Source organism: Silurus aristotelis (genome assembly GCF_946808225.1).
Source record: "Silurus aristotelis genome assembly, chromosome: 18".
Lineage (NCBI taxonomy): Eukaryota > Metazoa > Chordata > Actinopteri > Siluriformes > Siluridae > Silurus > Silurus aristotelis.
This window is the reverse complement of record NC_139591.1, coordinates 23,132,108-23,151,456: the sequence shown is the minus strand read 5'-3', so window position 1 is coordinate 23,151,456 and position 19,349 is coordinate 23,132,108. Positions and strand designations below refer to the sequence as shown.

Below are 19,349 nucleotides of genomic sequence, written 5' to 3'. Positions count from 1 at the left end.
TTGATGGTCTCGTGTTGTTTATTGTATTAATGGACATGTGATGTCGATCTGAACGGCGCGTGACGCTGCTCCTCGCCGTCGCTGTAGATGTGATGATCACGTGATCCGATGGAACACAGACAACGCACAATGCAGATGATGCTGAGTTTTGCTGCAGTTTTTACACAAGCATGAAAGAGATTTTAGCTCAAATAAGCAGCAAAATTTTAATCAGAAGAAACAAACTGTTCCAATATGTTACAAAACGTACAAAACCTTAAATATTCATTAAAAAACAAAATTACGAGAGAGACAGAGAGGAAAAAAAAAAAAAGAGAGAGAGAGAGAGAGAGAGAGAGAGAGAGAGAGAGAGAGAGAGAGAGAGAGAGAGAGAGAGAGAGAGAGAGAGAGAGAGAGAGAAAGTGTTTTCACACAAACATCTTTCTCCTCATGTTTCGCTCTGGACACTACACAGGGTTAATGTGTGTTTTATCCACCAGAAGTCCTAACACTGTGTGTGTGTGTGTGTGTGTGTGTGTGTGTGTGTGTGTATGTGTGAGACAGCAGGTCATCTCCTGAACCTGCGGAACTGTTTGTGGTAAGGCTGAGATCTCTTGTCCTTCTTCTCTGGAGGTTTGTTGTAGAGGTACGGAGACGGACCTGCGTATTCCTCATCCACGTTCTCCTCCATCATCTGAAGCTTCGCCTCGATTGCTTTAATCTTCGCACTCACACTGCTACACACACACACACACACACACACACACACACACACACACACACACACACACACACACACACACACACACACACACACAGGGTCAGAGTGAACACACTACTGCATGAAATCAAAACTCACATTTCATGGAAATTCTGTCTAAAACCTAAATTCTTAAACACTGTGATTAAATCAACAAATAATTTCAAATATAAAAAATTACAAGCATCTAAAAAATGTTAAACCTACATTTGTAATTTTTTTAAATTACATACAAATTATTTATAATAGTTTATATACAATTAATTTATGTTAAATGTTTATATATTCATTTAAATGTATTATTAATTTGTATTACACACTGTGATCTTTGGTGCAAGATAGATATATATATAGTGATTAATGTAGGAAAAAAATGAAGAAATATATTTTAAATATATTTTGAAAAATAAGGATTAATTTATTCATGGGTTTGTTTGTGTTGTTACAGAGATCAAAGTAACTAATTGTTCAAAACCGAAAACAATTTAGAAAAATGACCAGTTTTAAATTGGCTTAAGAAAAAAAAGAAAAAAAAAAAGAAAACAAACAAATAAATAATATATATATATATATATATATATATATATATATATATATATATATATATATATATATATATATATATATATTATATAAAAACAAAAGAAAATCCGCAACAAAATATAAAATAATTTTTAGTCTATTTATTAAATTATTATTATTTTTCTACAGAAGCTCTGAAGTTGCAAAACATACAGAAATAAATAAATAAAAGAAATAAATTAATAAAAGAAAAATAAATTCAGGTGAATAGTTATATATAAATAATGTAATACACTGATATGGTCATATTGTGCTCACACACACACACACTGCCTAAAGAAATAACATTATGCCATCAGAGTTTGGACACTGCAGCCATTTATACGCCGCTGGAATTTATTTTCATGAAGCTGAGAGAGAGAGAGAGAGAGAGAGAGAGAGAGAGAGAGAGAGAGAGAGAGAGAGAGAGAGAGAGAAAGAGAGAGAGAGAGAGAGAGAAGAAGAAGAAGAAGAGCGCAATTTGACTAACCTCAGGGAGGTGGGCTGCTCTTCTGCCTCACTGCACGATGGCTCCAAGCTGGCAGGAAGGTTCTTGTCTCCTCTGAAGGGTTCAAATCTCTGAAACAAACACACACACACACACACACACACACACACACACAGACACACACACACACACACACACACACACACACACACACACACACACACACACACACACACACACACACACACACACACACACACACACACACAAACACGAGAACTGAATGAGAGACTACTGCAGCACATCTCACTAAAGAGATGCACTCTTAAAGAGAAGTAAAAGTATTGGCACCCTATAAAAGGGAAATGGAGGTATTGGACACGTCCACGCTAGACGAGGGGCGTGTCTACATGTCACACAAGCATACGATTACAACGCGCTTTCGGTGATTGATTAGCATTTAAGTGTGAAAACAAACACACCCACACACACACCCACACAATAGTCTGATAAACGTGATTTCACAGGCTAGCACGAAAGATTAGAGACGCCATAACAGGTCCTGGTTCTGGTCCTAGTGTGTGTGTGTGTCTTGGTTTCTGATTTCCTTGAGTGAGGAGAGAACCTGTGGAGAACAAGAACAAGAAAACAGGAAGCACGATTACTCATAACACTGAACGCAAATACATCCAAACATCAAACTAAATCATTAACTCCACATGGATTTGTATATTTAGGTACAACAGTGACACATTCGAGGCAAATTTGCATATCGGTTTGTTTCAGGGGCGGGGCTACGTCCAGAAATGCGTCATTTTACGGTCGTCGTGTCGACGTTAGATTTCCACAGGCTAACAAAAAAATCAATCAATCGATAAATCAATACATAATGAAGCTGAAAATAAAATCTACTTTGCATATTTATTTAAATATTCAAATCGATATTCTATAATCTGACACCATTTGAATCATTTCTTTATAATTAATAACAATAATGGAATAGACGATAAATAAACATTCCAGACAGGTTTTTAAATTCTTAGACGTAAACAAAAGGTTGTTTGTCATAAATAAAATGTAGTCAGTGACCGTAAATATTGGGACTGATCTACTGAGAGAGAGAGAGAGAGAGAGAGAGAGAGAGAGAGAGAGAGAGAGAGAGAGAGAGAGAGAGAGAGAGAGAGAGAGAGAGAGAGAGAGAGAGAGAGAGAGAGAGGATTCCCCGATTTTGCAATAAATGTTCCCTTATAGCTATTTACGCGGCAGCAGCTGGTTTCCTGTAGATACTCATCAAACCTACGAGACGGACAAAGAATCCCCGTGCCCATCCCATGTGTGAATCATTACCCAAACTAAACAGCGCATCTCTGATGGCTTCAACATGGAGCTGTAGGTTTTCCTGTAACATCCCTTCACATGGACGTCTAACGAGGTTGGAGAGGAGGGTGGGGGGTGGGGGGTGGGCTGGGGGGGCAGCCGGCAATGTGTCTATGGAAAAGCTCAAGCTGAAAGTGCAGTTTGAAAGGAACCGTCAGAAAATTAACCGTACACAATGTTCTTATTATCATCTGGGATGCCAAGTATTTAGTATCTGGAGCTACAAAAAGAGCCACAAATCTAACGAGGAACAGAAGCCAAGAAACCCTTTCTGACTTAAATACACACTGCATGGACAAAAGTTTGTGGACGCCTGACCAGAAGATTGCTATGTGCTTCTTTTTTCTGAACGTCCCATTCCACATGTAATCACCATTTGCTGCTATAATTAACTCCACTCTTCTGGGAGGAGGTGTACTTGTAGAGATGTTTGGAGATTACTGACGTTGGTGAGAAGGTGAGGGTGGGGTGCGGTCAGTGTTCACATTTATCCCAAAGGTCTTCATAGAGCTGTATTTGTGCACAGGGGCATTGTCATGCTGGAACAGGTTTGGGTCTCCTAGTTCAAGTGAAGGCATCATTTCATGCTCCTGCAGCCAAAGACGTCCGACACAACTTTGTGCTCACAGTTTGGGTGAGAAGCACATAGGAGGTGGAAGCAAAAAGTAAAGCATGTGGTCAATATAGCAACTGCTGCAGAGCTCACGATGTACACAGGTCGCTTTCTTCTGGGGCGTTGACTAATGAAGGTCGGTGCTCCCGGTGACTGTGCGTGTAGCAGCCGTCTGCTAGCGTATTACAAAACTAGTCTCGAAGCTCTTTGTTACCACCTTTACAGCTGGACAAGTCAGGTGTCCCAATACTTTTTGGTCATACAGTGTATCACTCCGTAACTCAAAATTTTACCGTTCCAATCGCGTTATTTCCGCGACACCTGAACGTGCAGTTTGAAGCAGTTCACGAGTCAGGAGTCAGGAGTGTGTTCTACAGGGCAGGGTGGAGGCACTTCAGACCAGATCAGATCAGCTCCTGCTTGTTGTTGTTGTCAACAGCTCTGCTGTGATGACCTTGACCCCGGCCTGGTGTCCCGTTCCCCTGTGATGGGGAGAGACCGGGGCAGGAGGGGATGGGGGAACGAAGGGGTGAGGTGGGGGGTGGTCATTCTCGACCATACAGGATTTCCTCTCTCTCAGAGGCAGCTGCCTATTGTTATAGAACGGCTTCTCTGGACGAGTCTTTCGGCCGAACTCAACACGGCTTCTGTCTCACTGAGCTACCGGAAAATTCCAACACGGGATTCTGACCTGCTTCTTTTCCACGACGCAACGCTACCGCTTTAACGCCCGTTTCTTCTTCTTCACAAAAAAAAAAAACATCCAAAAAATATTTCTTAATATCCATCCACAAAAACTCGACTCCAAATCAAACACAAAAACACTAAATCAATTAAACTAAAAAATTCGGCTCTTTATATTTAAACATAAATTTTTCCCCAAACGCAGAATCCCAGCATCAGCCGCATGACTCCAGTCATCATTATGTGACCTTTAACCTGCTGTGGTTTTCTATTCTATATCAGATTACACTTTCCAGATCAGATCCAATTCTGTCATTTGTTTTCTCCAATGTCCGATCCTGATGATCAGATCGAGGTTAGCTCTTAGTTAGTTTAAAAAATCATAAGTGAGGAGTTTTGGGGACTTACCTTTACCTGTGCGTGAGCCCAACGCACCACCAGTTTCTTGGACAACGCCAGCTTCCCATTGAGACACTGGATGGCCCGTTCAGCCTCCTGAGTACAGAGAAGAATCTCAGATACAAAACTGAAATCACTCAAAACCCAATAAAACTAATAATTGAGAATCCTCATTCATTCCTACAGAGAACTGACTGTAGCATTATTCCTCCATGACACCCTTTTTTTAATCACACTTTCAAATATTTTGTATGAAACCCCTTCACATGAGTGTGTTTTTGAGCTGCTGCGCTCACAGCGATCACATGCAGGATGCAGGTGTGAACCCGCCGTGAGATCAGAACTCAACCCTGATGCGTCGAAAGAAAAACTAAATCGCTACAATTTACAATGTTTACCATGTATTGAAGAATAATACACATTAATGAACGTCGGTATTTAAGCGATAGAGATCAGATCACGATCGTATTGCACGAGGAATCGTTCAGGCGCTGAACATCAGACGGAAACATTAAAGAGCGTTTGAAGATTTCCGACTCGATGGCTTCCCTCAGCGCCTGCTCAATAACAACACAAAGCGCGATAATGGCGCTGATGGATCACTGGGGCCCCCCAAAAGACGTGCGCGTGCGTGTGTGTGTGTGTGTGCGCGCGTGCGAGTGTGTGTGCGCATATACAAAGCCTGTAAATACTCCTCCGACTCACACTGCACTGAATAATCAACGCTGATGGACAAATACAATTTTTCTTTACTGAAATAATTTTCTATCAAATTTCCTCCTCCAATGATCATTGTAGCAATAATCGGACAAAAACTAAACATCATCTTTAACACAGGTGAAGGAGACGTGTGAGAGAGAAACCTCTTTGGTGTGGAAGTTGACGAAGCAGTATCCTCGGGGCTGACCCTCCATCGGTCCGGACTTGTGGAACAGGAAATCGAACTGCTTCACCTTTCCGAATTTCTCCAGCAGCTTCACCAGGTGATACCTGGAAGGAAAAAAAAAAAAAAAAAAACACACAACACATTTAAAAGGAACAATTGTAAACAAGTGTTTTATTGCTTGTACACAACAGCATGTATGTATTTTTATTCATTTACACTTTAATGATTGGGACGTCTGAAAAACAAGGTCGTCCCTGTTGTGAGTTGTGTTATAGCAGCTACAAACATACAGTCCCCTGCCAGCTTGCTGTGGTACCTATAAACTGCAAAATAACAGCTTTACCCTCTGACACTGGAGACTCCTTCCACCACAAATTTCTCTTTACAGAAAACTCGTCAAAATTGTTACTAAAAAAACGAGCTACACATTTTTAAAAACTGTATGAACACCTTCCGGCCAATCAGGATCCAGATTTCAAACAACTAATAGAATATGCATTAGATGTTATGTTTGTGTGTGTGTGTGTGTGTGTGTGTGTGTGTGTGTGTGTGTGTGTGTGTGTGTGTGTTAACACATTAGAGCCTATAAATGGCACTGTTTACACATTTGTGAGTGCTTGCATGTGAAAAGAGCAATAAAACCCTGTGGTATGACATCACGCCGCTCCTGCAGATGGACTTGATTAGAATGACAGGTCACTTTACACCTTTTTAGCTGCCGTAAATCTTTTATCCACACAATACAGAGGATACAGCGAGAGGACAATGAAAACATCAAAAAGAGGAAGCGTGAATTCCCTCCAGAGCTCGATTCAGAACAAACATCTAGGACTGCGCGGAGGTCCCAACCCTTATCGCGCTGACTGACGCGCTGACGGCCAATCGGGGGGCCAGAAAAGAACTACGTCGGACACGTCCTGCCCCCGGGTTTCCGAGTTTGCCGAGAACCAGGGCGGTAGGATTACTTTAACAATCCTGAACGATATTAATGAGTTCTCCGTGCTGAGCTGTGACGAGAGCAGATTTATCCCGAGTGCGCTGAAGCTCTACGACTTTAAGCAACTACGCAGCAGGATGTAAAAAATAAACAAAAACCATTAACATTGAGATAAAAAATTGTTCTGCTCTTTTTTTTATATTTCGAAATTAAATGTATTTATTTGTATTATGGGGTTCTTTAAAAGGTTCTTCAGGTGGGGCTGAGGTTCTACTTGGAACCATGACATTCATGGCATCTTCCCAGTCTTTACATTTGTGCATAAGAAAGTTGAGGGTTGAGGGTCTTTCTCAGGAGCAGATTGGTGGTGCTGGGATTTAAACTCATGACCTTCTGATCACAAGCCCAACACCTTAACCACTGAGCTGCAACCTCCCTCAGTGACTAGTAAACACTTTGAAGTTCTCCAGAGGGACAAACTGAAGAACCCTAAAGAGAATGTGTATTTTATTTTTTTAAGTTCAAAATAAAAAAATTAAGTTACATTTAAAGTTAAATAAAATGTTCTGCTTATTAAGTGTTAATAAACATTCAACAGTAGATCAGAGAGTTTATGAAACATTATATAATAATTTTGGCACAAAATCAAGCAAACTGAAGGATCCCGAACGCTACACCAATCCCGGCTCACTCGCGTCCCGAGTATTTTTTGCCTGAACAATCGGAGCAGTCTGGGAACGCCGGGGTCTCGGGGGCCGAGCCACGGACGTGATCGGGGGCTCTGCTTTATTGTTGTGGTTTCGCTCGGGGGGTTATTTTTAATCCTGGGCCCAGAATCGGGGTCCTGGCCGCTGTCTTAATGTCTTCCCTTCGTCTCCCAGGAGGTTTACCCTCGAGGAGCGTTTCGCACTTTCCCAGACTCCACCCACTCGACCCTGGCCACCACGTCTTCCTGACTTAAAAATGGCTTGAGCCCGTGATGCACGGGGGGGACGAGCTGTGGCTTTCAGCAGACCACAATGCCCCTCTCCGAAGTGGGGGGGTGGGGGGCATAAACAAAACAAAAAAAAAATAAGGGTTTGGATTCAAGGCGGTTTGGATTCAAGGCTCGCTCTCTAACAGCACAAACTGCAGCCAAGCCACAAATGGAACCAAAGCACTGATTTTTTTTTCTTTCTTTCCATTTTTTTTTCCACCACCTTTTTATACCGAGGTTCCTGGGGCACCTGCGTGTGAAAGGCAGGAAGATGTAAACAGAACAATCAGAAAACAAGGTGGCAGTGTTTCTCACTTAAACAACGGGTGAATTATACATATATACATGTGTGTTTGTGTGTGTGTGTGTGTTGTGATGATTATCTGAGCACATGGCAGGAGCTCACTTCCTCCTCCTGTTTCTGTTCATTTTACTGGATGTGTCTACACTTTATCTGCCCGCTTCAGAGAAAAAGACGAGTGTAAACACCACAATCTGGATTTCTCTGGATGTCTGAACACCTCAGGCTTCCACAGCACATCGCGTACATTTCGCTTCTGAAGAGGAAGATTATTCCACTTTATCATCACGATTCTGATGATGAAATGATGACTATATGATTTATATATATATATATATATAAAAGATATATGGACGGTGGTTGCTCAGTGTTTTATGCATTGGACTTTGGATCAGAAGGTCACAAGTTCAAATGGATAAGGGCATCTGCCAAATGCTATTGATGTAAAGATATGGCTTGTATTGTTGCAGTGGAAGATCTGGAATGGCCTTCTATAGAGCTCTGACCTCATCCCTAATGAACACCTACATCACATTCATCTCAAAGGTGTTCAATAGGGTTGGAGCTCTATAGCAGGAGATCTTCTACTCTAGACCATGTAAAGAAGATCTTCATGGAGCTGCTTTGTGCACAGGGGCATCGTCATGCTGAAACAGGTGGAACAGGTCACTGCAAGTTGTGTTCTTCACGTAATGATGTTTGTGAAAAATAAAAATCTTGATTCATGCTACTGCATCCAAAAACAGGTTTGTGGCTCGAGTGCCAATACTTTCGGCCGCAGAATTTACTTTGTTGACGTCTCTGAATGAATGAACCGTGATGAGCGCAGGAATTCATGAACATGATCTTTCTCTGCCCTGTTGGTAAAAAAAAACAAAAAAAAACAGCCAGAATAACTCCATGTTTGTCTCTGAAGCCTGGAGGGAAAGCAGACATGATAATGAAGGAGCTCGTGGACTTTCTCACCCTCGGGTCGGCCGTGTCTCGATCGCCAGTTTAAATAAATCTCAAGTTCAGGTGCAAATGCGAAGCGTTAAAGGACTTGTGGAAAGTTCAACGTGTTCGTTTTTTTCTTTCGCCCTCCCATCAGAGCAGTGGATTTCTGGGAGCTGCCAGGTGTTGATGAGATGCAGAGAGAGAGAGAGAGAGAGAGAGAGAGAGAGAGAGAGAGAGAGAGAGAGAGAGAGAGAGAGAGAGAGAGAGAGAGAGAGAGAGAGAGAGAGAGAGAGAGAGAGAGAGAGAGAGAGAGAGAGAGAGAGAGAGAGAGAGAGAGAGAGAGAGAGAGAGAGAGAGAGAGAGAGAGAGAGAGAGAGAGAGAGAGAGAGAGAGAGAGAGTGTGTGAGAGAGAGAGTGTGTGAGAGAGAGAGTGTGTGAGAGAGAGTGTGTGAGAGAGAGTGTGTGAGAGAGAAAGAAAGAGAGTGTAAGAGAGTTGGTGCAGTGGAAAGTGTGTGAACGTGCCATTCAGTGTGAGTGGTTTCAGCAGTGTGGTTCGTCACGCTGCCCTGATGCTGACCTTCTACAGCAAACGCTGCTCCGCAAACAACGTATCTGAAACCGATCCTCCAGATCCAGTAACAAAGTCACATAAAATAAATGTTCTGTATGATATCTGGACGTTGACTGGGTGAGCGGATCTGTCCCACACACACACACACACACACACACACACACACACACACACACACACACACACACACACACACACACACACACACACACACACACCAATTAGGCATCAGAATAATACAGTTGTGTTTTATACAACTTACTCACTTGATCCCACTCAGGTCCACGTGTAAACGTTTCGAACGTCTCGTTTTGCTTTCAGGTTACGGTACAGTTCGCTGTGTGAACGTGTGTGTGAAGAGAAATCACTTCGAGCTCTCGGCTCTCTGTATAAATCATTCTGTTCAACAACATTTGCATTACTGCTCTAAGCATCTTTCATGTTTCCACTACATTAGTTCGAGGTCTATTGACTTCTTTACTTTTATTTTTTATTTTGTAATGAAAAAATAAAAACACATCATCAGCCGTCTTCACAACATTATAGATGTTAAAGCAGGCTGAGAAAAAGCCCAGAGTCGTCATTTAAGGGAGGGACGGATTTAGTGTGAACCTAAAGAGAACTGGTTCTGAGCTCAATTATCACGAGCCTGAAATGTTCTATTCACGTGAACTGCAGATCCAAACCTGTATGACGATCCCCTCCTCACCTTCTCACCTACATCAGCGCCTGACCTTACAACCCTTGTAGCTGACTGGACCTCCACAAAATCGAGTGGAACATCTTCCCAGGAGAGTGGAGCTCATTTTAAGAGTAAATGGAGACTAAACATGGAGATGTATAAAAAAATAATACAAAAAAAAAAGCACGTATGAATCTTATGGTTAGGTGTCCACAAACTTTTGGAGAATACAGGGTATACCGAGATTCATTTCATTTTTGTTATATATTTTTTTTAACCCCCTAAAAGGTTGATTTAACTTTTATTTTAATTATTTCAGATCAACATTATGTGGGAAATCTTACACAAAAAAACAACAAAAAACATTGTACTGCAAAATCCTAATGCATTTCATTTCTAATTTGTGACTCAGACGGAATTCACACCGTTACAGTAAATTATCCCCCTAATGAGCATCATGCGGTGATTGATGTACGGCTCACGTTTAGAGCACGTCAGAGAACGCTTCTGCTGCAGTTTTTAAGCTTTTTTAGAAGAAACTGGATTAGCACAGCATCTTCTCCCGGACTCTATCCATCATCCTGACATGCATACACACACACACACACACACACACACACACACACACACACACACACACACACACACACACACACACACAGTGAGTGTGAGAGCTGATGTCACACCTGTGGACTGCGAAGTGGACGTTGATATAACAAACAGCGTCAACGCGCGAGCTAATTAATCTTCCCTGAACCCCGGCCCCTGGGCATCCTGGCTGTTTCCAATCCAACAGGTTATTATAGAGAAAGTGCAGATGGAGGGGACGGAGAGGGGGAAAGGAAACGCCTGTCTAGACACCGGCCTGAGCAAACGCTACATTTTCCAGCTTCCTCGTTCACTACAGGTTGACAGAGTAAACATGCCAGGTGAGTAAGAAAGGACGGCCGAGAGAACACGCGGGTCTCCACATCTCGTTTCTCACACGCCGCTGTGGTCATCTGCTCATTCTCCAGGAACACGCGCGCGCACACACACACACACACACACACACACACACACACACAACTAATCCATCATCCCAACACATCAGGCACTCACTCTGTGATTTTAGGGTCGATGTTGCCAATCCACAGGCGGTGGCCTTCCTGCGCCGAGGCGCCCGACAGGATCGAGGCGTTCTCCATCGTCTCCGCAGCCGACTGCATTGGACTCCTAAAGACAGAAGGGTTGCACATAATGTGAGCAAAAAACACAGCGTTTTATTCCTATTATACCATATTTACCCCAAAACAGAATTATTCCCTTTGGGAAAAGGGTGAGCTCAGTGTTTAAGCTGTAGGACTTCTGATCAAAAAGGTCATGAGTTCAAATCCCACCACCGCTGTGCCCTTGAGCCCTTAACCATCAACTGCTCCGTTGTGTGAATGAGATAATTGTGAGGCGCTCTGGATAAGGCCATCTGTCAAATGGCGTATGAGTTGGTATTAAAGAGTTTGGAGACTAACGGTGTAACTGGTGCTGTTTAGACCATGCGTGTTACCGTGTCTGCAATTTCATCATGGAGCAAACGTGAAATTCTGCGTAAAAAAGGTGCATCCGAGGTGTTTACAAGAGTAGAAGAACATCACTGGAAGACAACGAGAGATCAGGAACGAGCTCAACCCCCGAAAATGTCAAAACCATTCGGCAACTCGTGCATGAGGATCGTCGGAGAACGATCCACATGATCTCAGTTCCGCACACACACTACTCGCCAGATTTGGCTCCTGCGAACTTCGCCCTTTTACAGAAGAAATGTCGCCGTTTTGACACCAGAGGAATGCTAGTAACGCTGGGAGACTATTTTGAAAGTGACAGTGTGGAAATGTAGATAAATAAAGTACAATTTCTTGAAAAAACTTTGACACCACCGCATAAATGTATCCACTTATAGCTACATTTAAGGTTGTGGCTCTTCCACAAAACTCAAACAGTTCTCACACAAGTAGTTCACCCCCAAACCCCACGAAAAATGTTTGTGTCTATACACGTAAAGTTGTGCCTTCACTCTCGACTCTTACAAAAGCACCGAAACTGGAGACTCCTTCCAAAGAAATGTAAATAAAGGTCTGGGGAAAACGTCTCTACATCCACTTACCAGTCCAAGTGAAGGAGCGGTTACTATAGAAACAATAAGGTAAACCTGTTATTACCGTCCGAGCTGCTGTCAGAAAAAACTAATCAACCCCTCCTGACCAATCAGGATCCAGAATCCATCAGCACTCTGGGATAACCCTGTACATGATGCTTTCAGAGGCTTGGATCAGCTGGATGCAAACTTATTTTCCGACTTATTTGCCGATTGCTGGATCAGATCTTTTATTTCATGTAAAGTTCAGGTTCCTCTCCAACCTCTTCTCAGTAGAAATTTCTTCTAGGAGATGATTTATTTACAAGAAATGTTTGGTCAGACCTCAGGACTTTTTAGTTGCTCCACACTGAATACTATGAATGAATGAATTACACATTTCCATAAAATGTTTTTTTGCATTAATCTTTTTAGGAACCGGCTGCTGAGGTTGACATGACAACGTCCAAAGTCATACACTACAAATGCTACACATAAAACAACAACTAATAAGACCGAGAATCCCCCATTCGCAAACACTTCACGCTTTTATAACAAATAGAGCTCAATATTTTACGATATAGAGTTTAAAAAGACAAACAAATAGTAGTTATAATTCGACACAATGTTTATTTACCGTTATAGGTGAATTAGCATGCTAACGCTAGCCGGATTAGCATCTAAAGACCCCGGGATTGACTTACCGTATAGTTAAAGCTCCCGTTTAAAAATAATAATAAACAAAAAGCGTGGACCAGAGTCGCGATGCTAAATACAAACGACTTATAAACAGAGCATGTCGTGATTTTAATCTCTAATCGTCTTTCCAGCGCCTGTTATTTATCTCGTTTGCTTAGCAATACTAGCAAAACATGGAAAAAAAAAACCCCGCCGCGGACAAATGACGTCCTCGGCAAACTTTCACCATTTGGGGGGACTGGGCGGCCATTTTTGATGACGTACCACACAGCTTTTGTGGCATGTGCTTGACCAGTGTTTAGTTTGAAGTGCACTGAGAGCGGTACAGAGCAGGAGTTTAACCTGGTGTGGGGTATGTATGTGTGTTTATACTACACTGTAATAAAGGGTAACTTTTATATGTTTTAATAGTTTATTATTTATATAAAAATAAAGTTTTAGAAGGATGAGAGATTTTTTATAACAGTGTCCGACATGCCCTCTTAATGTCGTTCAACGTTAATACACTGAAGCTCCGTTTGTTTTTATTAAGATTATTAATCACAGAGATGATTTGATTTAATAATTAATGAATGATAAATATTTATGTGCGGTTTTGCACCAGATTCCTGAGTGACACCTTTTTGTTAGTGTTTGGTTTGGTTGTAAATGAACTCTGATCCTACTGTTCCAACTACTGTTCCTGTACAGAATTGTGTGTTTTACATCTCTATAAACTAATCATCAGTTCCTTAAAGTCATGTTTAGTTGAGTACAAAAATTCCACCCATGACATAAACAAGACATTTCGATTTTTGGGTTCTAAAGGCAGAAGGAAGACGCAGAGGACCGAGGAAACCTCGTAATAAAAAAAGTGAAAAAAGTAACCTAGAATCGAGATATCATTTTATTATTAGATATTTATTATCAAAAATGAAAAGCTTTGCATTGTTAAATTTAATTACACAGATTTGTACTTTTTTTTATTTTATTTTTTAAACAAAATATACAACGCCTGTGAAAATCTTATGGTGTTTGAGAGACACGTGCAGGTTCCTTTTGTTTCTATACAACGAACTCGGTAATGTAATGACCAAACAAACCTATAAAAGTCCAGATGTTCCGCTTTTTTTTCAGTGACAAATCCTGCCTTCGCATGAAGTCCAGTTTTACACACTCAGCATCACTTCGTTTCTCCAAACGTTCAGCTGAAATATTTTGCTGTGTCTCCTTTAAAACGGTTCTTCACTAGTTGGAGATGTTCTTTTTCATCTCAGAGCAGTTCAGTAGGATTTAGGTGCAGTGACTGGGCAGGTGGTTACATGATAGATTACTCCATATCACTCCAGACGTCTGTCTGCTCTCTAAATAACTCTTACAGAACAAAACAGAACATCGTCTTAAAGTCGCTTTCAAAGAGCCGCAGTCCAGACGCTACTGCATTGTGATGAAATAAAAAATGGGAGCCATGTTGGTTTATTTTCACTTTCCGGAAACTTCCCTGCTCCAAAACAAACCCAAACCATTAAACTTCCACCTCCATGTGTGAGTGTGGGGGTGAGGAAGTCTGATCACATCTTCTCTACTGTTCTCCATCTCACACAAGTTCTTCTGTTAGAGACACAAATGTTCTATTTGGACTCCACAGAACTTTTTTCCACTTGTTCACTGTCACAGTACTGTGTGTTATTTTATTTTATCTTTCATTAAGGATCACATTGTTCAGGGAGATTCGTTTATGATGCTAAAATTTAATCTTTAAAATCTTATAAAACTGCTGAGGGAGCTTTTTACTGTTAAAAATGCTGTACAAATTAAATTGAACTGATTCATGATCCAGACCCGTCTTTGTCTCATCACACGAGCATCATCATCATCATCATCTGTTCACTCATTTATTCAGGCTGAACATCTCTGTGCAAACGAATCATCAACATTTTCTATAATGATGATGGAGGTCATGATGGTCATGATGATGGCGGTGGTCGTTATAGTAACAACTCCTTCATCATTTCTCACTCGGTGTGGACAGATATACAGAGACATGGATATGGTGAAGGAGACTCCAGTTTCAGTGCTTCGTAACAGTTCAGCTTTTCTTTAATCTCCAGGATAAAGACGGCAGTTTAAGTGAATTAAAACGTATAATTAGTAATTCAAGAAAATATCGTCCGAGGAATAAAACTCTCCAGGAGATCGACATCACACCTTGTTCTTTTCCTGTCCTGCGTTATATCCTGTAATATCTCGGAGCCTTGCTGTTACACTTTACAGTGATACAGTGCCGCTGACGGACGTCATTGTTTCCTTTTCCCCCGATAAGGATTTAATCTCCATTCGCCGGCTTTCAAGAGCTGAAATGTTCCATAGCGAGAGCAGCAGCTGCCCCGAGCACCGGTCAGAGGTGCGTCGAGGTCCGTATCCCACCTGTGCTGCACTTTTCCGCTCGACTTGCTCTGTTAAAACCTGCCATCAGCCTTTCAACCCACGTCCTTGTTTCCTCCTCCTCCTCGTCTTCCTCTTCTCTCACCAGACGACTCGTCACAATCTCTCTCTCAGCTTTGCCTTTAAACTACACCAGCTGTGGGCTTTTATCCGAGCTGCCACGCGCCGTCGCCGGGCTCTGATAATAATCAGGGTTGTGGAGCGATGGCAGGAATCCGAGCGCAGGATTTGAAGCCAGAGTGTCGTGAAGCTTTATCGCCCCGAGCCGCCGCGCCACTCGTCACATCACAGACAATACACAAGGCCTTGTTTTGGCTACGGCGATACCTCACACCTAAACGCACCGGCCGAGCCGCTTTGTAAACATCTGGAACAGCAGCACTCCTCATGCTCTTGTAGAAGAAGGCCGTTCTTTTACTTCGCCTGCAAGATCGTTTGTGCGAACACGGCACAACAAAACAACAAAAACTCAACACGTTCGCAACATCCTCCTGAAAGGTGATTGTGACCACCGATCACTGATTACAGTCTTCTGTTTATCACGTAGAGACTCGGTGTGGAAATGGATGTTCAAAAAGAAGCACATAGCAATCTTACGGTCAGGTGTCCACAAACGTTTGACCGAGTCATAGATACAGCTGGACTAATATCCATCCTGTCCATCTATTTCTTTATTTTTATGAAAATAAAGTGACTGTGTGTGTGTGTGTGTGTGTGTGTGTGTGTGTGTGTGTGTGTGTGTGTGTGTGTGTCGCTGATGGTAAAGTGAGGGATATGGACAGATGTGTGAGTCACTCTGCGAGGTTCCTTCTGTCAGTAACAGCTGTCCCATTTATAAGTTAGGGAAAGATCCAGAAGAAGAAAACCCTGGGAAACCCTCGTTGTCCTCCATGACTCAGGAAACGGCAAACTCGACGGATTGATCAGATGAAGTTTCACCATTAAAATCGACGATTAGTCTTTTGGTCCCAAGCTATTAGTCTTCTGGTTGTAATGAAGATTTAGAGTAGTTTCCATGGCAATGGTGAACCTCAGAGCTAGGGCTTCTTCTAATACAACCACCACCATGTTTCTACTGTTATGATGAATTCTTTATATGATAAAAATAAAAAAGTCTCGTATTTTTGCGACGTGTCCTGGAAGTCTTTTCGAAGGGTCTCGAGCACCTTCTGCGATTCGCGCCGCACGTCTGTGACGGTGTCGAAACGGCGACGTTTGAGCTGATCTTCATCTTCAGGAAGAGGGAGAAATCCACAGGAGCCAAATCTGGCAAGTAGGTCGGGTGCGGAGGTGAGATCATATTTTTTCACGTGTGAGGAGCTCGTTGACAGGGTGCACACGTGGTCAGAATAACAGACGTGGTAATGCACGTGGTCGGAATAGCACCAGTCGCACAGCTTCGGTGCCCCTTGTGACTGTGCGTGGAGTTTTGTGCTGCCATCTGGTGGCGTGTTACAGAACTAATCTCGAAACCTTTTGATACCATCTTGTATTATTATTAGTATTATTAGTATTATTGTTGTTATTATTATAAGATAATGAAAAGGTTTAAATGTGAGGGATTTTTTTTTTTTATAATCAGACCTTCAGACCTGAGCTTATGAAAGGTTAAAAATAACTGGACAGTAACACATATTTTATCTTCTATAAATTTGTTCCCTTTCCTCTGTTATGTGTTTGTCTCGTGTCCAGACATGGCGTCTAGTCGTCTGGGCCTCCTGCGCCCGTTGCTCCGCTCCGTCACAAGCCCAGTTGTAAGCAGCACACCAGTGCTTCCTTTCGCTCATCATCTCTGCCCCCATGTTGTCGTCTCTCCGGCTCATCACGCCCGCCATTATGCTACGAAGAAAAGTAAAGGTAAGTGTAGCGCCCTCATCCCTCCTCCGGCCGCGCCGAGCGTTTCAAAGAGTCTCGCATGAGGGCGAGCTCCAGGTCGAGCCTTTGTTCCAGAACAATATCTCGGCTCTCCAGTTTGAAGTGCTTGCTTAGGTTCAGTGGAGAGGCTACATGAGAGGACGTGAAATTCCTCTTGGCTTTGCTTTCATTTGTAATGGCACTGATGATCTACCAGCATGCAGGCGACTCCTTTCATTTCTCCGTCTTGTAAAACAGCTTCTCATCTCTGCTCTCTTCTCATCTCTATGAAGCAAAAGCAAAGAGTCAGATGACTAAAGTGAGCATCAACGCCGCCCTGGTGGAGGACATCATCAACCTGGACGAGGTGAAGGAAGACATGGCTGCCGTTCTGACCACTCTGAGGGACGACTTCAGCCGCAACCTGGGAATCAGAACCTCACCAGGTCAGCAGCATCATTATCCCCGCACACACACACACACACACACACACACACACACACACACACACACACCCCTACTAAAGAAGAACTGTATTGTACCTGTGTTCCTAAAAATTTCCTACAAATGCTTTTTGCGTTTTGGAAAAAAACTCCTCAAGGGGGATCTTAAAGAGGTTCCTCGGTTCCTTTATGATCCTCTTAGGTTCTTTATTTCCCAAAAGGTCAACAGTTACCAGGATAAAAGCCTTTCTGAAAATGTTCCTGTGCTCATGGGTTGGAAAAAAAAGGTTAATATGTTCCCTAAAATCTTTCTGAATTCTAAAATTAACTCTTCTGAATTCATGTATGGCTTTCAAAAAATCCTCAATGTTCATGAGGAGGTTCTTCGGTTCCTTAAAGAGAACCTAATAATAATAGAAGCTTTATTGCATTTTTTAGAAGATTTCTGTAGAAGTTCCTGGGTTCTTCTAATATGGATTTCAAGATATTTCTCAGCTCCTGGATTTAATAATAATAATAATAATAATAATAATAATAACTTTTCAGGCTCCTGAAATGTTCCTGAATGATTTCCTGAGATTCGGAATGGAATTGAATATAAATTGTGGTTAGATTTGGTGTGGAAGTTATCAGGGGAAAGCAGCATTGTTCCACCTCGAGCTCCTCAGGGGAATTACTCCACAAGCATCTATTCACTGATCCATTCCGTTGTGGACTATTGTTCCTTGAGGTGGGAACGTTCTCTGTGTTTGTGGTCATTCAGGGTCAAGTCTGATCACCAGCCCAGTCACTCCGTCAGCTCAGGTGGACGTTCTCTGACCTTTTGACCTTCGTATTTATCCCACTCTCTTGCTCCTTCTCTCACGGTCCTGCCATCGCTGAGAAATTTGAGTGTGTCAGACGTCTGAGCTGGAGCAGAAACCGTGTCTGCTCTAAACCATGGTTTGAAAAAGGCCTGATGGTCATCTGGGGCTCATTACTGAGCGTTTGTGTTGTGGAGGAGGGGCGGAGAATCACCTTAACTGTGGGAAGGAGGTGACGAGGCGCCGGATTAACGCCGTGACTCAGCCCGTGGTCACGCCGTGCTTCTGGAAACCTCACGATTCCGTGCTCTTTCTTTCCATTGCGTTCTATGAACATCCCATTACAAGTGTCTTCTGAGATGTAGAAGAACCGTTCTTGTTCAATCCAACTCCGCATTCCAGGAAAGGTTCCTGAATGAGCTCCTGGTTTTCCAGACGAGTTTCTGGGATTTTACGGATTCTTTGAATCGCAAAAAAGTTTCCTTTATTCTTGAGTTCCTACAAAGCGTCCGGGGTTCCTATGAAGGTTCTTCAGTGAGTTTCTGGGCTGCCGAAAATCATTCCTGACAGTTTTTTTTATTTGATTTGCGTGATTTCCAGGTCTGGATTAGCACGAGCGGGAAAAGGAACACGGAGTATTGAAAAATGTGTTTTCATATTGTTGCTCTATTCAGGCTTTTATATATATTCACTCCGTTTTTGACTGAAAACGGCATCGCGGTGAAACAGCAGCTTTGGGTGGAATTCTAGGATTGGTAATTCCATGTATAGCAACATTGTGCTGTACAAGGAATGTGATGCATTCCACATTTAGTCCCAATTTGCTGTTATAATGAGCTCCACTCTTCTGGGAAGATGTTTCACTAGATTTTGTGGGGAGTCCTTCAGCCACAAGGGTGTTAGTAA

At 42.4% G+C, this 19,349-nt stretch overlaps 2 protein-coding genes and 1 long non-coding RNA gene across 4 annotated transcripts in view; 1 reads left to right on the top strand and 2 right to left on the bottom strand.

The window, feature by feature from the left end:
• rbm18 (RNA binding motif protein 18) lies at positions 1 to 13,127 on the bottom strand. Of its 2 annotated transcripts, none has more exons than XM_083568865.1 (6): positions 12,925 to 13,127; positions 11,212 to 11,325; positions 5,685 to 5,811; positions 4,837 to 4,917; positions 1,791 to 1,879; positions 1 to 716 (listed from the first exon to the last, which is right to left on the bottom strand). In XM_083568865.1, exons 2-6 carry the CDS (start codon positions 11,316 to 11,318, stop codon positions 548 to 550), a joined length of 573 nt encoding a protein of 190 aa, XP_083424991.1. In that variant the 5' UTR covers positions 11,319 to 11,325; positions 12,925 to 13,127; the 3' UTR covers positions 1 to 547. The 2 variants fall into 2 exon arrangements, with proteins under 2 accessions (XP_083424991.1, XP_083424992.1); XM_083568866.1 differs by lacking the exons at positions 1 to 716; positions 1,791 to 1,879 and adding exons at positions 1,905 to 2,373; positions 3,096 to 3,212 and having other exon boundaries at positions 4,831 to 4,917.
• On the bottom strand, positions 9,272 to 10,341 carry LOC310740982. Its single transcript, XR_014537809.1, has 2 exons — positions 9,625 to 10,341; positions 9,272 to 9,418 (listed from the first exon to the last, which is right to left on the bottom strand). It is a non-coding gene; the product is annotated as an uncharacterized lncRNA (long non-coding RNA).
• A 10-nt stretch (positions 13,128 to 13,137) lies between the features above and the next one.
• Positions 13,138 to 19,349, top strand: part of mrrf (mitochondrial ribosome recycling factor) — a 13,285-nt gene continuing 7,073 nt past the window's right edge. The window contains exons 1-3 of the mRNA XM_083568857.1: positions 13,138 to 13,271; positions 17,036 to 17,200; positions 17,491 to 17,643. Coding sequence (XP_083424983.1) covers positions 17,038 to 17,200; positions 17,491 to 17,643 — 316 coding nt within the window. The 5' untranslated portion in view covers positions 13,138 to 13,271; positions 17,036 to 17,037. The remainder of the gene's footprint in view (positions 13,272 to 17,035; positions 17,201 to 17,490; positions 17,644 to 19,349) is intronic.